Below are 18,584 nucleotides of genomic sequence, written 5' to 3' on the forward strand. Positions count from 1 at the left end.
TTTGAAAAAAGTCGGGATTTCGATTGATTCATATTTAAATTTGTTCTTAAAAAGCTTGTACAATCCTAATAATAAAAAGCTACAACAATCTTAATAATCTAAGGCGAGTACGAGTCTAATAATAACTTGAAACTTGACAGCAGTTTACCGATTCGAAATGCGTCGTCGGCACAGAATCATAGAACTGTGACGCGATTATTAAAAACAGTTCTATGATTCTGTGCCGACGACGCATTTCGAATCGGTAAACTGCTGTCAAGTTTCAAGTCATTATTAGACTTGTGGGTTTTAAGCACAATGAAAGAATATTTATTGCAATTAAACAAGCGACAAACAGTACTTACAGGTACTTACGATACATACATACAATAATTACCTCCGTATAACGTACGCGATCTGGACCCCACAATGAACAGTATGCAAGACTGCTATTTTTGGTATAAAATGAAATCCCTTATATACAGCATTCCAGCTGGCGGTAATTAAATATCGTGACAATGCGGTTCGGCGACGCATCGAAAAAGAGGAAACTCGGACAAACGACGAAAACACGATCAGGCAATAAACTGTCAATTTGATGAATTCACAGAGGCTGGTGTGACGACGTCACAACCGGCCAGCCTGCTTCATTTGGTTGGCCGGGGTTTCAAGCCGGTAACAATATGGAGCGCAAACGCTACAGACTCGTACTCGCCTTAGATTATTAAGATTGTTGTAGCTTTTTATTATTAGGATTGTACAAGCTTTTTAAGAACAAATTTAAATATGAATCAATCAAAATCCCGACTTTTTTCAAACTGCTTTTGCAAAGATTGTTCAGAGCTAGAGAAGTGAAAATGTTCTTTCTCGTTAAGGTATTTATCTTATAATTATTGGTAGTGTCTGGTTTCTTTAACGCTGGGTAACAGCCATTAAATCAAAGATGCGCTCCCGAACGCTGAAGCAAAATTTAACCTCCCAACCTAAAGTCGTTTTATTTTTATACTTTTAGTATAAGCTAGCTAATCCACTCTCGTTTTAATTATTAACCCTGATGAGGCCAGCTGGTATCTGCTACCGAAACGTCGGTTTATACTTCGTTTACACCAGAAGAGCGATTTCTATCTATTAATATGTTGCCTGGTGGAGCTAACTATAAGATTACATTTGCACGTTTAACGTTTATAATATTTTTGTAATAATAAGGCCAATTGGTATTTAAATGAAGGCCGATTGTCTTGCCCAAAATATCCGGTATCGGAATTAATAATTAACCATACCTATATAAAGTATATATAGGGCCTACCCAAGGGTGGAAATTTGAATTGATAATGCAAATCGAAAATCTCGCGACAAAAATGCGAATTCGTAGTAAAAATCATTTTAAGCTTTTAGAATAAAACTTTGCTAGATTATTTTAATATAGAATTGTTTAGCGTTTCTGTGAAAGCCCAACGAAAAACTACGGCCCTAGAAGAATGCTTCTTTGGACGTCAGTACTGCTCGTCGGCTGTTTCGCTTCGCTGGTTACAGGCATGGAGGGCATTGTGACGTCAGTAGCAGGCGGGGGGATGCCCCACATAGGTCACGTGGACACATGCACCGACGGACCAACTTCGGTGGATGGGTCGCTTCAAACCTCGAGGTAAGGTCACGTGATGTATTACAACGGGCGCCGCAAGCGGAAATTAGTTAAGGCGGAAAATAATTGAATATTAAGTTATTGATAATTATAAAATGACAGGTGTAGGGTACGTAATTATTCGAACTTAATGTTTTATAACAAACTTATTGACGTGGCCAAACAACAGACCTCTCATCATTAAACATTTGACCGTGTCTGTAAACAAGTAGCACGGAGATGTTACCCCCTCTGCTAAATGCTTCGATGGCCAGACGATGTGTACAAAAGCTGTGGGCATTTAGCCAATCGAAACTTAACCAACTGAAATAAGGTAACGGACAGAAGTTATTATGCTGGACCGTTAGTGCTGTGCATGGACCTTAAGCTATTCCTGTAAGTTGATTGCCGTTGTGATGTCATTCAATAAACACAGATCCGTTTACTACCTTGCTGTGGCTAAGCTGTAGGAACACGCAACTTTCGATCAACCATAACAAACGGATCCAGACTCAAATGATAGCAGTAAACCGCACCAGCTCTAAACAAATTCAATCAGCTTTAGCCCTGCACAGGTTAACAGACGCCCCCTCGCCAAATAAATTAGGTTATAATATTGATAGAAGTATATTTGTCAAAATGCAAATTGTCCTTATCATAGTTTCTAATTACCTATTCCAATTACTTAATTTGCAGAATGTTTTTCACATTTTTAATACAAATAGAATATCAATCGTATAACGGCCAGGTTCAAATTGCTATTTTTGCCAAAGCTATCAGTTTTAGCATACAAAATAAATATTTTTTTCGACTTAAAAAAATTTTCGACTTAAAAAAACAAGTGACAAAGGCTTTATTCGAGTTTATCTGTGACAAATGGAGAGTTTATCCCTCGGGACTTGTGGAACACGGGGCAATATTTCACCTTTCGCATTTAAACCGTAAGTTATGTAGGTGAGCAATCACGCAAGACACAATGAAGGACCAAAATGAGCACAAAAAATAGTCTGACTACTTAAATGTGACGTTTACTACTTAGGGCTTAGGCTAATATATCTTTGGTAGTATCACTCTAGAAATCGCCAATAACTTTTCGTTTCTCCAAGGTTCAACTACCCGTGGGGAATCACCTTCGACCGCAGCAAAAACTCGCTTTTTGTCGCCGATTGTGGATGCCCTGATGTAGTGGGAAGTAACGATCGGATAAGGAGAATTGACCTGCAAGCTGATGTCGTCACAAGCATAGCGGGATCGAGGCGAGGGTGAGTTTGCGTGACTTTCCGCATTTCTAAATGAGTGGCTGTCCGGTGTTTTGACTGTCCGGTTGCAGGACTGTTGGAATGTCCGACTGTCCGAGTACACGGTTGTCTGAATTTGTTGTCCTACTGTTAAAATGACTAAATTCGACTGTCCGGCGTTTAGCTGCCCGGTTTGGCGACTGTTCCAATGTCCAACTGCCCTAATAGCCGAATGATCGACTGTCCTAGTAGACGGTTATCCAAATTTGTTGTCGTATCCCACTGTCCGACTGCCCGACTAGTTAGCTGTCCGTTTTTTCGACTGTCCGACTGTCCATTTTTTCGACTGTCCGTTTGCCCGACTGCCCGAATGTTCAACTGGCCGAAAAGCCGTATGACCGACTGTCCAATAGTATACGGTTGTCTGAATTTGTTGTACTACTGTTTGACTGACGAAATTCCGACTGTCCTGTTTTCCGGCTGTTTTGCAGTTCAGTTTTCTGACTGTCCAATTTCTCGACTGTCCGGTTTTCCGACTATTCGGCTGACCAATTTTTCCGACTGTCTCTTTCAATGCAATACTATTGTTTTAAAGGTACAAAGACGGGCCTGGAAGAACCGCTCAGTTTTTCCATACCGCGGGGATGTCCCTAGATGAAGAAACTCAGTTGCTCTATATCGCCGACAGTGGCAATGACGTCATCAGACTGATGGACCTCTCCACCAATCAGGTGTCGACGTTCTCCGGCGTCGTGGGTGTGAAAGGTCACGTGGTTGGAAACATCAGGCAGGCAAAGTAAATAAGTTTAATGACTTTTTTGCTCGGGGATGTGCTGTTTAACTCAGGGGTTTTCAACCGGGCGCCCATCTGTGCCACTTCTAATGTTTAATCATGCCGATAAGTATTTAAGAATTTTTTTAATTCTGATTTTTGCTCCATTGGTAAGCTTTTTGGTACAACTATTTGTGTACGATTAGAGACCATTAAATCAAACTACATTTTGAAATTTTCCTACATATTTTAAGTTGATAGTGTGGTTCCAGTTCCATTTACAGTGACATTTCAGTAAAATACGTGCAGAAAATCTATTTATTATTTTTGAGGGGTGCCGTAAGCCATAAGAGGCTGATAATCACTGATTTAGCTGATCAATCCAGTTTATTGTTTTGTTCGAACTTATACGTGTTTATTTATGGCAAGGGTTCCTAATTTTTTTAACATGGACCCCTACTAATAATAATTGCTAAGCGTGAACCGCGATTGGCATGAAATATCTCAGAAATGTCGCACTCAAACAAATAGACTTAGGAAACCTGCTCCAACTTGGTGCAAATGTAGGACTGAAATCGATTCCAAATTCATTAAAGAAAAGAATAAAGCGTTTGTTTAACATTTTCTTTTGAATTACTTTGTTTAGAAAAAAAGTGTATGATCCTAGTTTTACTCTGATTTTTAAACTTTGAGTTTTATTCACCGCAAAATAGTTACATAACTGGTCGAAATAAAAGCTGTAGGGCCGCAGTCGGACTCGGTACTCGACGAAATCGCACATTTGACCGGAGTTGGACTCGGGTTGTTTTAACTGACTCCGAAGCCCTGGTTTTAGCTCATTCAAACTTTGCTTCCACGCAGATTCAGCAACCCACAACATGTGGTTCTTCACGCGACAAAAGAAAGTAAAAGGCTGTTCGTCGCCGACACAGACAACCACGCGGTTAAGGTAATAAGGGTCGGTCTGTAAGACAAATATAAAACAATTTGAAGCTCCAAACACAGCGACTTTAATTACTTACATGGTCTTCCTGTAGTAAAATAATTGTTTCTTTCTCTTAACAGCTACTCCAAAAAAATAAGCACGCTACTAAAGATCAGGGACAGATTCAAGACTCCGGGGGTGAAATCCAAGGTTTCAGAAATAACGTTATAAAACAAAATAAAAATTGAAAACAGCTATTTTCGTAACGTAGCTTAAGCGCAAAAAAATGCCTTTATTAGGTTAAAATTGGCAAGTTAACCACCCTTATTTAATGCAAGCTTTGTCAATTTTTTCACACCTTTTAAACCGTGGTGCATGGCAGCATGAAACGCCTAATTCCGACCCTGCCTGGTAGTTAAGTTTGGTTCACTTGGCGGAGTTATGCTTGTAATAAAATTATTCATTGAATGATTTACTGTAATGCATCTAGCAATTTTTTTGTAGTAACATTGTGTTTTCCATAGCCTCTGGGCTGATTTAGCATTTTGTCTGTACTGACACAAAAAGCCAGTCCTCACGTCAAGCCAAAAGTTTACTTGATGGCTAAAGCAACCTACCACACTTCTATAGGCTACAATGTAGCCTACTTTTTAGATTTAGAATAAACAATCACAATCCATTGTTATTATGTAATTTAATGCATTACTGTTATAATCTGGGTTAAATAACTTGGTAAATATAAATAAAAAATTATAAGCACGGTATGGTATAGTATACGTCAATGTGATGCTTCATTGTAACGTAGCCATCAACTTTGCCTGTGCGACGATTGTACTAAAGTTTTTATCATAATCATAAACAAAAATTGAAATTAAACATTACCCTCTTCAGCTTTAATCATTTGTTCCGTTTTAAGAAGAGTATATCATATACAAGTTTTTAATTTAACTAAAACATTCATTAAAAATGTTAAAATTTTTTAAACTTCAAGTTAGGTACTTAGGTGTTAGGTTTTTGGGGTTTGTTAAATTGTTGTATAGGACTTATTCAGGCCTTATTCCGACGGGAATTTAGGATACGATTTAGACGGTATTACATCTATAGGTATTAATGCTATTTTGGACTTATTCAGAACTGTGTTATTTTCTGATGTGAATGTTGTTGTTATTTCGGTCTTATGGCTGGTGTCCGTGCAAAAGCTCGCCACCAACTTTAAAGATTCATTGTTTTCTAGCCTTCATTAAACGTACAACTTTTCCAGATGATAATTTTATCCGGAGTCACTTCGCAAGTTTCCACAATCACTGGGGGTCCGAAACAGATCGGATTGGTTGACGGCGATTTCGCTGTAGCCAAATGGCGCCACCCGACCGGCCTTGCCTATGACCAAGTTGGTGACGTCATGTATGTCTCGGATCACTACAATCACGCGATACGCCTGATTGATTTTAAGAAGGGTAAAGTAAAGACTTTGGCCGGGAATGGAAATCCGGGATCAATTGAAGAACGAAAAGTGAAAAGGTTTGCTACTATTTTTTTTATTATTTTTAACTTCAACAAGTTTTTGACGTTACTTGACGCCAGGCCATGTCTCACAAAAACTGTATTTTTTGCAACTTATTCTATGTAAAGTCACATTCGTTTGCGATTAGCCTAGGGCTGACTAATTTGATTTTATAAAATGTTTCATCAACTGTTTAACCCTAGAGAGCCCAGAGCATTTCAGGTTTTCCAATTGAGATTAGAATTAGAAATACCTAATAAAAAAAACGAATTTGAACTAGAATTACATTTAATTAATCACAATCAATTTAATTTAAATCGCGAACTATTCTAATAAGAATGTAAATGGTCAATGTTTGTGTGCTAATTTCTCTATATATTAGAGTAGCCTTTGCTTTTCAAAATGTAAACATTACATAAGTCGTTCCACCCATAGAGTATTAATTCAAATTCTTTCTTATGACTCGATCTTAAAAATGCTGTAGGACAAAGAAGAATTTTTAGAAAAATCTGAATTAGACTAGAACTAGACTTAGAAGCAATTCATGAATTAGATTTAGTCTGCTTCGACACATTGAACTAGAATTATTCAGTTTTTGAAGTCTGCTTGGTTTACACCTGAAACTAAAACCCTGAGTCGCCACCTAACGGTTTCTAATTTCGCTACAGGTCGCCTCTTGGTGCCGTGCTTCACTACCCCGAGGGATTGGCGCTGGATCGAGAGAATGACGTGCTCTACATCGTCGAGTTCGGCAACAATTGCGTCACTATGATGTCACTGAGCGGTGGCTCCTTAAAGGTAACAGTTTATGAAGCAATTTCAATAAAATACCAAAGTTACAATGTTCGATACAACCGACATGTGATTTTTGTTTTCCAGTTTCATAAACTTTGAAACACAATCAACGTTTTTCGCAGCAATTTTAATAAACAATTTAAATCAGAACATTCAATATAGATAATTTTCCAACTAGAACATTCAATATCGACAATATTTAAACTGAAAAATCCAATATCGACAACAATCAAACTTGAACATTCAATATCGACAACATTCAAACTGGAACATTCTATATCGACGATATTCAAACTTGAACATTCAATATCGGCCGAATGTTGTTTGATTCTGTAAATTATGAGATTGTGTAAACCTACCCAATAATTATAATATTTTATTTAAATTGCGACTTAAAGGTGCTGGCCGGCGGAACCAGCTACGGAAGTCGTGACGCAATCGGCACCGACGCCCAGTTCTACCACCCGACCGGCGTCGCGTTCGATGACGTCACGAAGACCTTGTACGTCACCGACCAGTACAACCACCGCGTGAGGGCGTTGTCGGGCGTGGGAAGTTCCCAGAGTGGGAACGGGAACCTGATGAAGCTTCGTCACTTGGTCAAAGTCGATGCCTACCGCGACCTCGTGGTCCACAGTCGCCCGGGACTGCTCTGGTTCTGTTACGTCATAGTGGTGACGCTGTTCTGCGCTGTGACGTACTGTACACGTCAGAGGTGGATCGCCTTTCTCAAGGTGAAGTACGCCATTTACAACAAGCGCCCGGAGAATGTCTTCTGAAGGTGAAGCGAAGGAAATGTGGCGGGCGATCTTTCTTGTTATTTGTTCAAACTTTCTAAAAACTATTTCTTTTCAAAAGGCCAAATGTAAAGTTTGCTTTTTCTAAAAGGCTTTGTCTAAAGAAATAAATGAAGACCAAATCAAAATAGATGCCTTAAAACAGTGGTTCTTAACCTTTGGTAATCTGTCGAACCCCTACGCTACAAGCGTTCGTCGAACCCCAACTTTTCGCTCAGTATTCGTTTCTTCCTCCTAGCAGCTGAAACTGGGCATATTCAAATTATAACTTGCATTTATATAGGTTAAATTGGCCAAATTTCCAATTAACAACGTTACATGACCCTAAGGGTTCGATCGACTGTTGGTCTAATGCAAAAACTAATTTGATATTGAATGCCGGATCGGCACCGATATATTATCCATATTGTAATACAAATATTTCTTAAATCAGCAAAATAACGTTTATTAGTGACTAGCTTTTAAATTTAATAAGCAAATTTAAGTTAGATTAATTTAAATTTCCTTTTTCATTTGAAACCTGAAAAATTATTCTAGCCTATTAAAACAAATTAATTAAAAAATAAATTTAAACAAATTAGATCGTTGCAATTATTTTGATATTTTGCGGGCCCATAGGAATTCAAGGGTCGGTTGACCCATGTTTCTTGTAGTACACCAGAGCAGTCACGATATTTTCTTATGTAACAACTTTCTAACTAATATGAGCTGATAGCAGGTAGTACGGCATAATATGTGCTTTACGATGTCACAAGAGACATCATAAAACACGCTATATTATTGAATACAAAAGTATAACTGAAGACATAATGATAACAGAAAATGTTTAAAACATGGACTAATGTTTAATAACATTCGCTAAAGCCTAATGTTTAAAAATTTAAAGACTAATTCTTCTTGCGGAACTCTGAAACTGCTGCACGAACCCGCGGACCCCAGTTTGGGAAGCGCTAAGTAACACAAACGCAGATACATACTTAATATAGTTTATTGTATTGAACTCGGGAGAGAATGCACGCGCGAAGCGAGAGAGAGAGAGAGGGAGGGAGAGAAAAAAAGAGAAGCAGGCGATGACGTATGTACAAAGCAAAGAGCGAAAAGATTGGTTGTTGATTTAAACGCTAGGCGCGCGCACGATTTGCCTAATTTCAAAAGCAGGTGAAAAACTGCGATAGCGACGTATTGGACACTTTTGCGATCGCTGATTATACGCTCACATTTTTTCAGCGCTTTCAAAAAAAATACACCAATAGAAGTTGGGAGGTTAGAGTCTTCATTTCAAGTCAAAAAAATCGGTACTCGCCCGATACTGGAGTGGTATCGTTATAGACCCGGTAAAGTTGAAGAGATTCAAATCAGTCAATATTCCCACCGAAACATAATTATCTATGAATATCAATTTCTTTATCTTTAGAGATGGGTTTCACAAACTTTTATTAGTGCGGTCATCTAACAATTTTATTGTTTGGTATGCGTGGACAATGTTCGGCACATTTTTTCAAAAAAAATTCTGCAGGGTGTTTAGGTCGAACATGCGCGAAAATTTGAAAATTTTTTTTCAATAAAATTTTGTAAACTGCCGTATTTGTCTAATTCTGTATGGAGTAATCATATGGCACTATATATTAAATCTGCAAGCTTTTGGGTATGATGTTAGATTCATATAGTGCCACCTGATTACCCTTTTTCTAAATTACACACCTATATTTTTATTACGTCATCGCGCACCCACATCAAACTAGTCCGCGTACACCCACAAGAGGAATAATGGGTTTGGATAAATAATATCGGGTAAAGGATTTGGGTTAAAAAGGTTTTCGACTTTTTACATGGCGATTGTCGGAAATGCATAGGGTAGGGAACGCCAAATAAAGACGTTAGTTGAAACTATCTCACACAGAATTTAGCTGCGTTAAAAGCGGACTGCTAAGAAAATAATCAAAAAAAGCAAGAAAAACCATTATTCCTATGTTACAGTGAACAAAGGGCGAATTCAATTAAAATGCGCCCATATTCTATGCATTTTTAAATAGGTGTAGCGTGTGCAAACAGCAGCTGCAAAAAAACAAATAAATTTATTTAAAAAAGATGCTGTCTGGTTACGGACCTTTGCGTGTTAGCCGTTCGTTAAAACAATCCACATTTAAAAATTTGCAGTCATTTTTGTTAAAGATTTGTAAAACGTAATTGAAACGAGAAAGTCGTAAATTTTTCCTAAGAGTAAATATAGGTAAGACTTGAAGTTGACAAACTCAGGTGCAACCCAAACATCTGATCCTGGTGTTGCACTAGAATTTTTCAACTCTTAAGCTTTACCTGGGCACACAATGCACGGGTCTGTAATGTAGCTTGATAATGAAGCCCAGAAAGTCACAAAGGTTTTAGTAGATCGACATCATCTTGATAAGGCCGTTTTTTTTCCCCACCTTTCATAGGCGATGCTTTGATTTAATTCTCAGTCATATTAACTGAAGAAGATACAAGTTCGTATCGAAACGTCTTAATCAAGATGATGTCGATCTACTCGACACTTTTTGGCTTTGTAATTCATTATTAAGCTAATATTGTTGAAGTACAAGTCAGCGGAAAACTTAAACAGCCAAACCGGCAACGATAGTTTGGGATTCGCTAAATATACATCATTTACTATTTATACATATTTAAGATGGGACTGGTTGGTTAAATTAAGAGATGTCCGATAATATCGGACCGGAACCGATACCCGATGCCACGTGTTAGTATCGGCACTCGTCCGATACCAATCAAATTGGTGCTTTTCAGTCATTGTTTGCGATCGAACTTAAATAGTTTGCTTACCTTAAAAAAATTTTTAAACGAAAGAATCGAAGTTAGCGAGTCCTTGTAGCACTAAAGCCACACTTTGGCTAATTTTGGACAATCCATTTTTTAATAAGCTTATTTGATCACTTTGTATTGGAACAAAAGGCCATACTTCAGGTATCGGAATAAAATAAAAATTATTGTCGGACATCCCCCCAACAGGCATGGGTTAAACCCAAACGGGGAGCGAAAAAGCTGCGAACAAAAATTGTCGCTTTAGGTTGTCGCAACAAAAAACAAGATCGAGTCTCGACGAAAACTGGGAAAAAAATCACAAACGAACACACACACAATCACACACGAACCAACAAACGTGCGTGAGAACAGATTAGGGGGGTTTTAGGGATTTTTAGGGGGCTACTTATCAACGTCGGCCGGAGTGTCTATCACATTCGTCCGTGGCGTACCTTTGGGTCCATTCGGTAGCCATAGCGTTGTATTTAGGGCGATTTTCCTTGTAGACCCTTGCAACATCAGGCGCTAGAGGGTCGTCGGGGTTGGGGTCGGTAAGCAGCGAACAGATGGACAGGAGCACTGCACAAGAAAATATTGACTGTTTATTAGGACTGTGGAGCCGGAGCCGGATATGGTGGCTTTTGGAATGTTTTTATGCAGCTGAAGCCGAAACATGAGCCAAGAATCTTATAGTTCAAGAAATCTTATAACAGTTTTTATGTTTTTGTGGAGCAGAGCTGAAACTCTGGAGCTAAGTATTTTAGCTGGAGCCGGTGCTGAAGACATTTTGAATGTAGCCGAAACCGGAAAGCTTCCGATGCAAGAATCTTAGCTTGAGCAGTTTTCATGTTTTCGTGGAGCAGAGCTGAAGCTGGAGCTGGGACCCTGGAGCCAAGTGTTTTAGCTGGAGTCATAGCCGGCGCTGGAGACATTTTTAATGTTTTTGTGGAGATGAAGCCTGGGAATGTTTTAATGGTTTTATGGGAAATTGGAAGTGGAACTCCGGCGCTAAGCGTTTTAGCTGGAGCCATTTTAAATGTTCCTATGGAGCGGGAGCAGTTTTTAATGTTTTTGTTGAGTTGGATCTGAAACCGGAGTATGATTCCAGAGCCAAGCAATTTAGCTGGATACATTTTTAATGTTTTTGTAAAGCGAAAACAGGAGCTGGAGATTTTTTGAAAGTTTTTATGGGAAATTGGAACTGAAACGCTAGACTAGAGCTAAGCATTTTACCTGAAGCCAGGGCCATATTTATTAGTTTGTGGAGCTTGTTACAACTGTACTTATAAAATGTTGCCGGACGGGTTTTGGGGCGAACATTCACCTGAAGAAAATGGACTGAAAAGCAAACAGGGCTGAAAAGATGTAAAAACAAAACATGTTGTGTTGTGTATCCTATCCGTTAACTTGTTAAGTTATATCCCATAGCAAAAAAATCCTTGGTTAATCAGTTAACCGCTGCCTGGATAATACAACCCTAGTGTTATCTCTACAATGCACTTCAATTAATTACATTACTGATTTGCAAAGAATATTAAGTTAGGACATGTAACTAATGAACAAATAGAAAAAACAATAAAGTGACTGAATAAAACGTATCCAGTAAACATTAAATTATCCTGCAAGATCAAGTTACAAGGCAGGTCTGGGCCACATTTTTCTAGTAGCGGGCCAAAACCAAATGCAGAAGGTCCCTAAGTTTTTTTTAAAATTTTACTGTGTGAATAGACACATCTTTAACAAACGCAATGACTGTTAATCCAGGATAAAACTGGGATATTTTGCAATTTACACTCGATGGAGGAACAATTTTGCTTTTAAGTAGTTGAAATAGCCAAAAAAAATAAAGAATGGTCATGCCCAGTTTGTAAAATATGTTGTGGGTTGCATGCTTTGCGTTGGCGGGTCAGATCTTACCCACTGGCTGTAGGTTGCCCGTCCCTGTTTTAAGGAGTGTTACTATTTATCAACTGGTTTGTATATTGGTTTGTATGCTAACCTAAAGCAAAAAAACAAAACAATGGCTCTCAATTTGATGAAAGTTTTTGTCATATCATTAGTATTCTCTCAATTTGATGAAAGTTTTTGTCATATCATTAGTATTCTCTCTAATTGATGAAGGTTTTTGTCATATAATTAGTATTCTCTCTAATTGATGAAAGGTTTTTGTCATATAATTAGTATTCTCTCAATTTGATGAAAGATTTTTGTCATATCATTAGAATTCTCTCAATTTGATGAAGGTTTTTGTCATATAATTAGTATTCTCTCAATTTGATGAAGGTTTTTGTCATATGATTAATATACCCTACTATCTTGATTATAATGAAATGTAACAAGATGTTTGTTGTTCACGCTTCGAGTTTAGTTAAGCAGAAGCCACAGAAACAAGAACTGACTGAGTCATGCATGAAAAGGTTATATTAATATTTGCACAATGACAATGCATTGGTGCAATTTTGATGACATAACATGGTTGCCACACAGTTTTATGAAAAATAAATCAAAGACTTTTTACACGACAATTTAGTCCTTTAAAATACCTATAATTGAATCACTTGTATTTTTAAAAATAATTTTATGTTTTTTTCTAAATTGACAAGGTGCTGCTTTGCGAAAAAACAACAACATTACATTATGACGTACAAATTAAAACTCCTGTATGTGCTTTGATATAGAATAATAGGTTTCAAATGTAGAATATTGAATCCAGGATATCAAATCTTAGAATATTTTTAATTATTATTTTCCTTTTATTTATTTTTTGGTGAATTAATAACATATAAAGCCTTTAGTAACAAAACAGCAATTATTAACAAAACTTGTCTAACATATCTATAATTCAAATAAGAAATTAAAAATTATCTAGATTCTAGGCAGAACTATTATTCACAATTATGCTGTGACATAACCTCGCTGAATATTGGCCTCAAGTAACCCATAGCACATTTTGTCGAAGGCCAGCATGTCATAAGATGAAATTTTACTTTTTCCACTCACCGAATTTATGAAAATTGCGAAATCCTTGCATTGTTATTACATTAGGTCGCTAGCCCTAAACCACTTGATTGACACTTAATTATTAGGCGAAGGTTATTGCAAAGTAATTGGTTGCTCGAAAAAACGCTGACGCGTGGTGACAGGCCTTTATCTAACCTTGCCACTTGTGTATGTACCATTAGGTGAAACCATCGGCGGTAAAATATTAAATTATATCGGTTCCAATTACGCGATATATTGGATACAAATCCAGTTTGGATATTCAAACCTAAAGATTCAACATTCTACTTTGAACATCCCTAGCCTTGACCAATAGGTTAATAATCGCTGAATTAGAAGTTAAAAAACCAAAAAGGATAAGAATCAGATTATTTTAATTTTCTGTTAAACACTTTAGTACAAATTTCATACTTTACCTTTAGCAAGTGTTAAGGCTGGTGACCATTGGGAGCGTAGAATGTCAAGACAAATGCTTCCATTGCTGTTAATATTGGGGTGGTAGATTCGCGTCGAAAATGCAATCTGAAGTAAAACATGGTGCAGTTCAATTTACAAGCAAGCCAATTCCTTATAGGGCAACAACCAAACAAATTTTGGGGTTAAGATCAGACCTGGGGAGTCATAGCTGGAGCCTGTAGCTCCAGAGCCTAGCTTTTTCGCTGGAGCAATTTGTATTATGTTTGTGAAGCTGGAATCATTTTTTTATTTTTGTGGAACTTGGAATCAATTTTAATGTTTTTGTGCAGCCAGAGCTGGAGCCATTTTTAAATTTCCAGAGCCGATGCTATTTTTTTATCTGCTCTAGCTCAAAAGAACTTTAAATTGCTTAAATGAGAACTACTAAACAGTTTAGTATGACATATGTAACTTAATTTAACCTGTGTTGAAGCTAAGTTTAAATGTGACGTGACACATTGTTTACTGCTTTCAGGATATGCATTTCCTTTACATTTCTTTGCAAGAGAAAGTAGAAACACTTCAGCAAAACGAAAGGAAGGTCCCTAATTAATCAGGCGTTTAACTCTGGTCATTGACGATACTTCCGGTTGCTGGCTTATGGCCCCAAACTCCAAGATATTCACCAAGATTTAATGTAGAGGTTGACTGTTAATGGAATTTTTGTTTATAGTTATTTAGAATGTCAATAAAACTTTTGTTTTGTATATAATTGCAATAAGATAGTATTCTAACGAGCTTAGACATCATCTCATCACTTCCTTAATTCAAATATGTCTAAAAATTTAACACTACATACCACACTAAACCTAATGCGAACCTACATGCCTTCCTAAATACCTAATTAGTTATCAAATAACCACTTTGGGAAATGTGTGTTTTTGTTACTACGGTTGGTACCAACATAAATGGGTCTATGTTGAGCCAAAGGAATTTTTAAAAACTTTTAAACCTTTTTCAATTATTTTAGAGTATTTTTAAAAAATATACAAACATAAATTTAAAAAGTTTCTGCATCTATATATACATATTTCAACACCTATATGTAAAGCTACTAATGAAGTCTAATATGCTAAACAAAACAGAACCAATGTAATGATATGTGTTCCTGTATTGCTGATGTCATTCATCCATTTAAACACACAATGTACGTAGAGTATTGTAATACAATGCCATAAAATTTTGTTGTATCACACATTTGACAAGTTTCAAAGGTTGTATTAACTTTAAAAAAGAGTTATTTGTATGGTGTTACCTTGAAGTTCATTCATATATATAAATTGGGTGAACTTCAAAGATTAGAGGCCTTAGATATTTGTCTTTTTTTACAGATATTCTTCTTTGGCAAAAATTTATTTGGGCAAAGTTGCTTGACTTTGTTCATTTAAACAACTAACTAAAAAACTTGAATGTTACTGTTTTATGAAAAACTTGGGAATTTTGTTTTTCCCTACAAATCTGCACACAAAACGATTTAACTTCTGTGCATTTGACTTGAGGTGTTTGCTATATGAAATATGGATTTAAAAAAATCAAGGGCTAATCTTAATTTGTCTAAAAACTTATATTAGATAAATGTCATTTCAAAACTGACTTATTTATAGAATTTTTAAATGTACAAAGTGTTTAATAGTGTTTATATGTGTTCAGTTATGTATTTGTTGGATGCGTTATATAAACATGCAGCTTACCTTGGGTGGTTTAAATGGATAGTCTGTTGGAAATTGAATGTTCAAGAAAAACACACCTCCTTGGTAGGGACTATCAACCTTAAAAATAAAATATGACATGAATTATAAAATTAAAAAGACACATTTACTTGTTGTTAGTAAAGCTTATTTTGTGCCATTTTTATTAGGTGTGACATACAAACCTATATTAAATAGGTTGATTTCCCTTTTTTTAACAAACCATGTTCATTACTCTAATATTATCGGGTCAGAGCCCATACCCAATACATAGTGGTAACATTACTACTCATCCGATAATAGAAAGATATCTGGGCCGACCCAATATTAAATTAATATAACGATTTCAGCCACGAGTTTTAATCAAACGCAGCGGTTATTACTTTAAATATATAGTACACTTATCAAAAACAGTGCATTAACAACAAGGTAATTAAATTTCTTAAAACTAAGCCAATTTTTGGGGGTAAGAACCTAAAAAAATCAGTTTGTACAATTTAATTTTATCTATTTTGCTTGTTTAAGCCTACCGGTAATAATAATGTCATTTGTTATCTGATTGCGATAGTTTTGTCCAAAATATTGGACATTAGCATTGGATATAAGTATTAGACATCCACACTTAACAGTTTTAAATTCAATCGAAGTAAACAATAAAATGATCACTTGCTTTTTTATTTATATTTAATATACTTTAGATTAAGGTTCCTCTCTGGGAATGTTTAGACAGGAAATTCCCGCGAAATAACTATCCCAAATCCCGGTTATTCGGCAACAAAGCAAAACTTGAAAAAATTGTCATTTTTGACTAATATTAGAAAAATAAATATTACCAAACCTATTAAAGTCGTTGCCTGAGTTGCTTTATTTGCACTTACCAGCAGCAAAATCATAATTAAATTTATTTTACCATACGTGTGTTTTCTAAATAAAAGCAAATAAGGGTGCAGCCTTGTTACGACTTTAACTAGTAATTCTAGAAAATCACCTAGGCCTTCTGTACCTGAAGGTCTTGTAAGATTGCAGAAGCAATACTACATAACATAAATGAGCTTAATTAAATGTTTAGAGCTAATATAAAGTAATTTTAAACATCATAATGACATAATTAGGACACGAAAATTACGTCAAGATTTTCGGAAGTGAAAAAAATCGGGAAAAAGAGGAACCCTACTTCAGATACATATATGAGGCTGTAAACATTTAGCTGTGCAATGAATAAGGTAATTTATTGCTGTAAAGCAGTATATAGTTGAAGAAAGTTTCACTTACAGGGCCCATGATTGTAGCTTTCCAATGAAACACTGCAAACAAAAACAAAAGCTGAGATGCATTTTATATGAAAGGTATATATCTTTGTGAACTTGAACTAAATGTTGTAAGAGATTTTTACAAGTGTGCTGCGAAACTTTTTGGTAAATTTGAAAAAAAAATATTTCAATTGCAAGTGGGCATGCAGGCAAGTACGGGAGATAGATTATGGTATTTAACTATTACATTGTCATGTAGTTAACATTAAAAATGGCAGAATTATTTATTCTAATTAGTGTGACCAACGTTTTTAGTGTGCAGCAAACTGAAAAAGTTCGAGATTTACTGCAATAAATCTGAAACTTACTTACATTGGTTGGGATAATTTTCTGGGACGTTAAACTAAGTGTATATGTATTTCATTGTTAACACCAGACTTAACAGTATGATTTTACACTTACATGCTAAGTTTTATAATCCTATACCAATTAACAACAATTAATTTTTCGTTTATAAAATAGTCAAGCCTTAACTTTAAACAAATATAAATGGATACAATTTATCTTATAGTTATTTTAGACTTATGTTAGAAAAAGCCATTTTTGATGAGAATTGGATTAAAGATGATTTATTTTTTTGTTTAAGGACCCCGAATGAGAAAATAAGATGAGGTAGCTAACTTACTGTCATCTCCAACTGGGCCAGCACTGCAGAAAGCAGGGGGATCTTGATTCAAGTCCTTTAACTCCTGAATAGAAAAGTAAAGTGTTGAATAACCGGTGTCCATCGATCTGGTACGTAAAAAGTAACGGAAAGAAAAAAGGTCTACAAATACATACCGCAACAAACATTATTTGGGTTAGGGTGCGGATTATCGTTTGGGTGGGTCAAGCATTATTATTTAATACTACTTGACCCACCCACACCCAACGCTAACTGATACCCTAACCCAAATAGTGTGGGTTGCGATATGCGGTATTCACAGAACATTTTTTACTTTCCACAGACCAAATAGAAAGAGCCACAAATATCCTTCCATCTATAAAAAGAAGCTTTTCCCAACGCGGTTTATTTCATCCAATGTTTCACTATGCAGGATGCCTTTATCATGGAGTGCAACAACAACATGTTGAAGGCATGCATATGTAGCCTAAACATTTGATGAAATGAATAACGGCGAAAAAAAATCTTTTTTTAGTATACCTAGTGCTGCCAGGTAGCAATGCATATTCACTTCTATCTAAAAGCGATATTGCATAAGTCTAGGAACTACAAATAATCCATCAGCTTTTTTATTTTAAATAAATGTAAATATATTTTTGTGACATTATTTTATGATAAATAGCTTGTTAAACAATTATTACTGTTATACCAAATTAGAAAAAAATATAAATTTAAAACCAACCTTAGTAATTCTCTTTAGTGCCATTGTTGCCACAAACTTGTTTTTCTGCCTACAACTTTCTAAAACTTTTTTAATACAATATCACTATTTCCTTGAGAAAATACAGATAATTTATTTTATAAAGTATTATTTTGCCCTATACAACAACCACTCTTTTATATATTTAACCTTTTTTACTTGGGGCGCACCTAAAGACATATGAAAACGTGGCGGCGCACCTTACGAGGGATGCGAGAGCAAAATTTATGGGGTGTACCGACATTTCTCTTAAATTGCCTGCAGTTTTTGTTATATGAGTCTTATAGTTGCATATCTTTAAAATGACTACTAAAAACGTTATTTTGCGCATTAAGTCTT

General features: G+C 36.1%; 2 protein-coding genes across 2 annotated transcripts; one reads left to right on the forward strand and one right to left on the reverse strand.

Annotated features, from left to right (window-relative positions):
- The first annotated feature begins 1,457 nt into the window (after positions 1 to 1,457).
- On the forward strand, positions 1,458 to 7,613 carry LOC146138863 (NHL repeat-containing protein 2-like). Its single transcript, XM_083394713.1, has 7 exons — positions 1,458 to 1,624; positions 2,707 to 2,862; positions 3,434 to 3,634; positions 4,472 to 4,559; positions 5,797 to 6,053; positions 6,702 to 6,837; positions 7,233 to 7,613. Exons 1-7 carry the CDS (start codon positions 1,458 to 1,460, stop codon positions 7,611 to 7,613), a joined length of 1,386 nt encoding a protein of 461 aa, XP_083250839.1.
- Positions 7,614 to 8,603: 990 nt separating this feature from the next.
- Positions 8,604 to 18,320, reverse strand: LOC146138864 (ubiquitin-conjugating enzyme E2 D3-like). Its single transcript, XM_083394319.1, has 6 exons — positions 18,228 to 18,320; positions 17,507 to 17,570; positions 16,844 to 16,875; positions 15,575 to 15,652; positions 13,844 to 13,949; positions 8,604 to 11,006 (listed from the first exon to the last, which is right to left on the reverse strand). The coding sequence occupies exons 1-6, from the start codon at positions 18,249 to 18,251 to the stop codon at positions 10,837 to 10,839; spliced, it is 474 nt and encodes a 157-aa protein (XP_083250445.1). The 5' UTR covers positions 18,252 to 18,320; the 3' UTR covers positions 8,604 to 10,836.
- Between the last annotated feature and the right edge of the window lie 264 nt (positions 18,321 to 18,584).

The sequence above is a fragment of the Ascidiella aspersa genome, chromosome 7 (genome assembly GCF_963924565.1).
Source record: "Ascidiella aspersa chromosome 7, kaAscAspe10.2, whole genome shotgun sequence".
NCBI lineage: Eukaryota > Metazoa > Chordata > Ascidiacea > Phlebobranchia > Ascidiidae > Ascidiella > Ascidiella aspersa.

Bases quoted from the DNA above. Each gene is read 5' to 3' on its own strand.
- LOC146138863 (XM_083394713.1), top strand. From the start codon at position 1,458: ATGCTTCTTTGGACGTCAGTACTGCTCGTCGGCTGTTTCGCTTCGCTG. The intron at 1,625-2,706 runs GTAAGGTCACGT...CGTTTCTCCAAG, and splicing joins GGGTCGCTTCAAACCTCGAG to GTTCAACTACCCGTGGGGAA. The intron at 6,838-7,232 runs GTAACAGTTTAT...TGCGACTTAAAG, and splicing joins TGAGCGGTGGCTCCTTAAAG to GTGCTGGCCGGCGGAACCAG.
- LOC146138864 (XM_083394319.1), bottom strand. From the start codon at position 18,251: ATGGCACTAAAGAGAATTACTAAG. The intron at 16,876-17,506 runs GTAAGTTAGCTA...TTTTGTTTGCAG, and splicing joins TGGCCCAGTTGGAGATGACA to TGTTTCATTGGAAAGCTACA. The intron at 13,950-15,574 runs GTAAGCTGCATG...GTTTTACTTCAG, and splicing joins ATCCATTTAAACCACCCAAG to ATTGCATTTTCGACGCGAAT.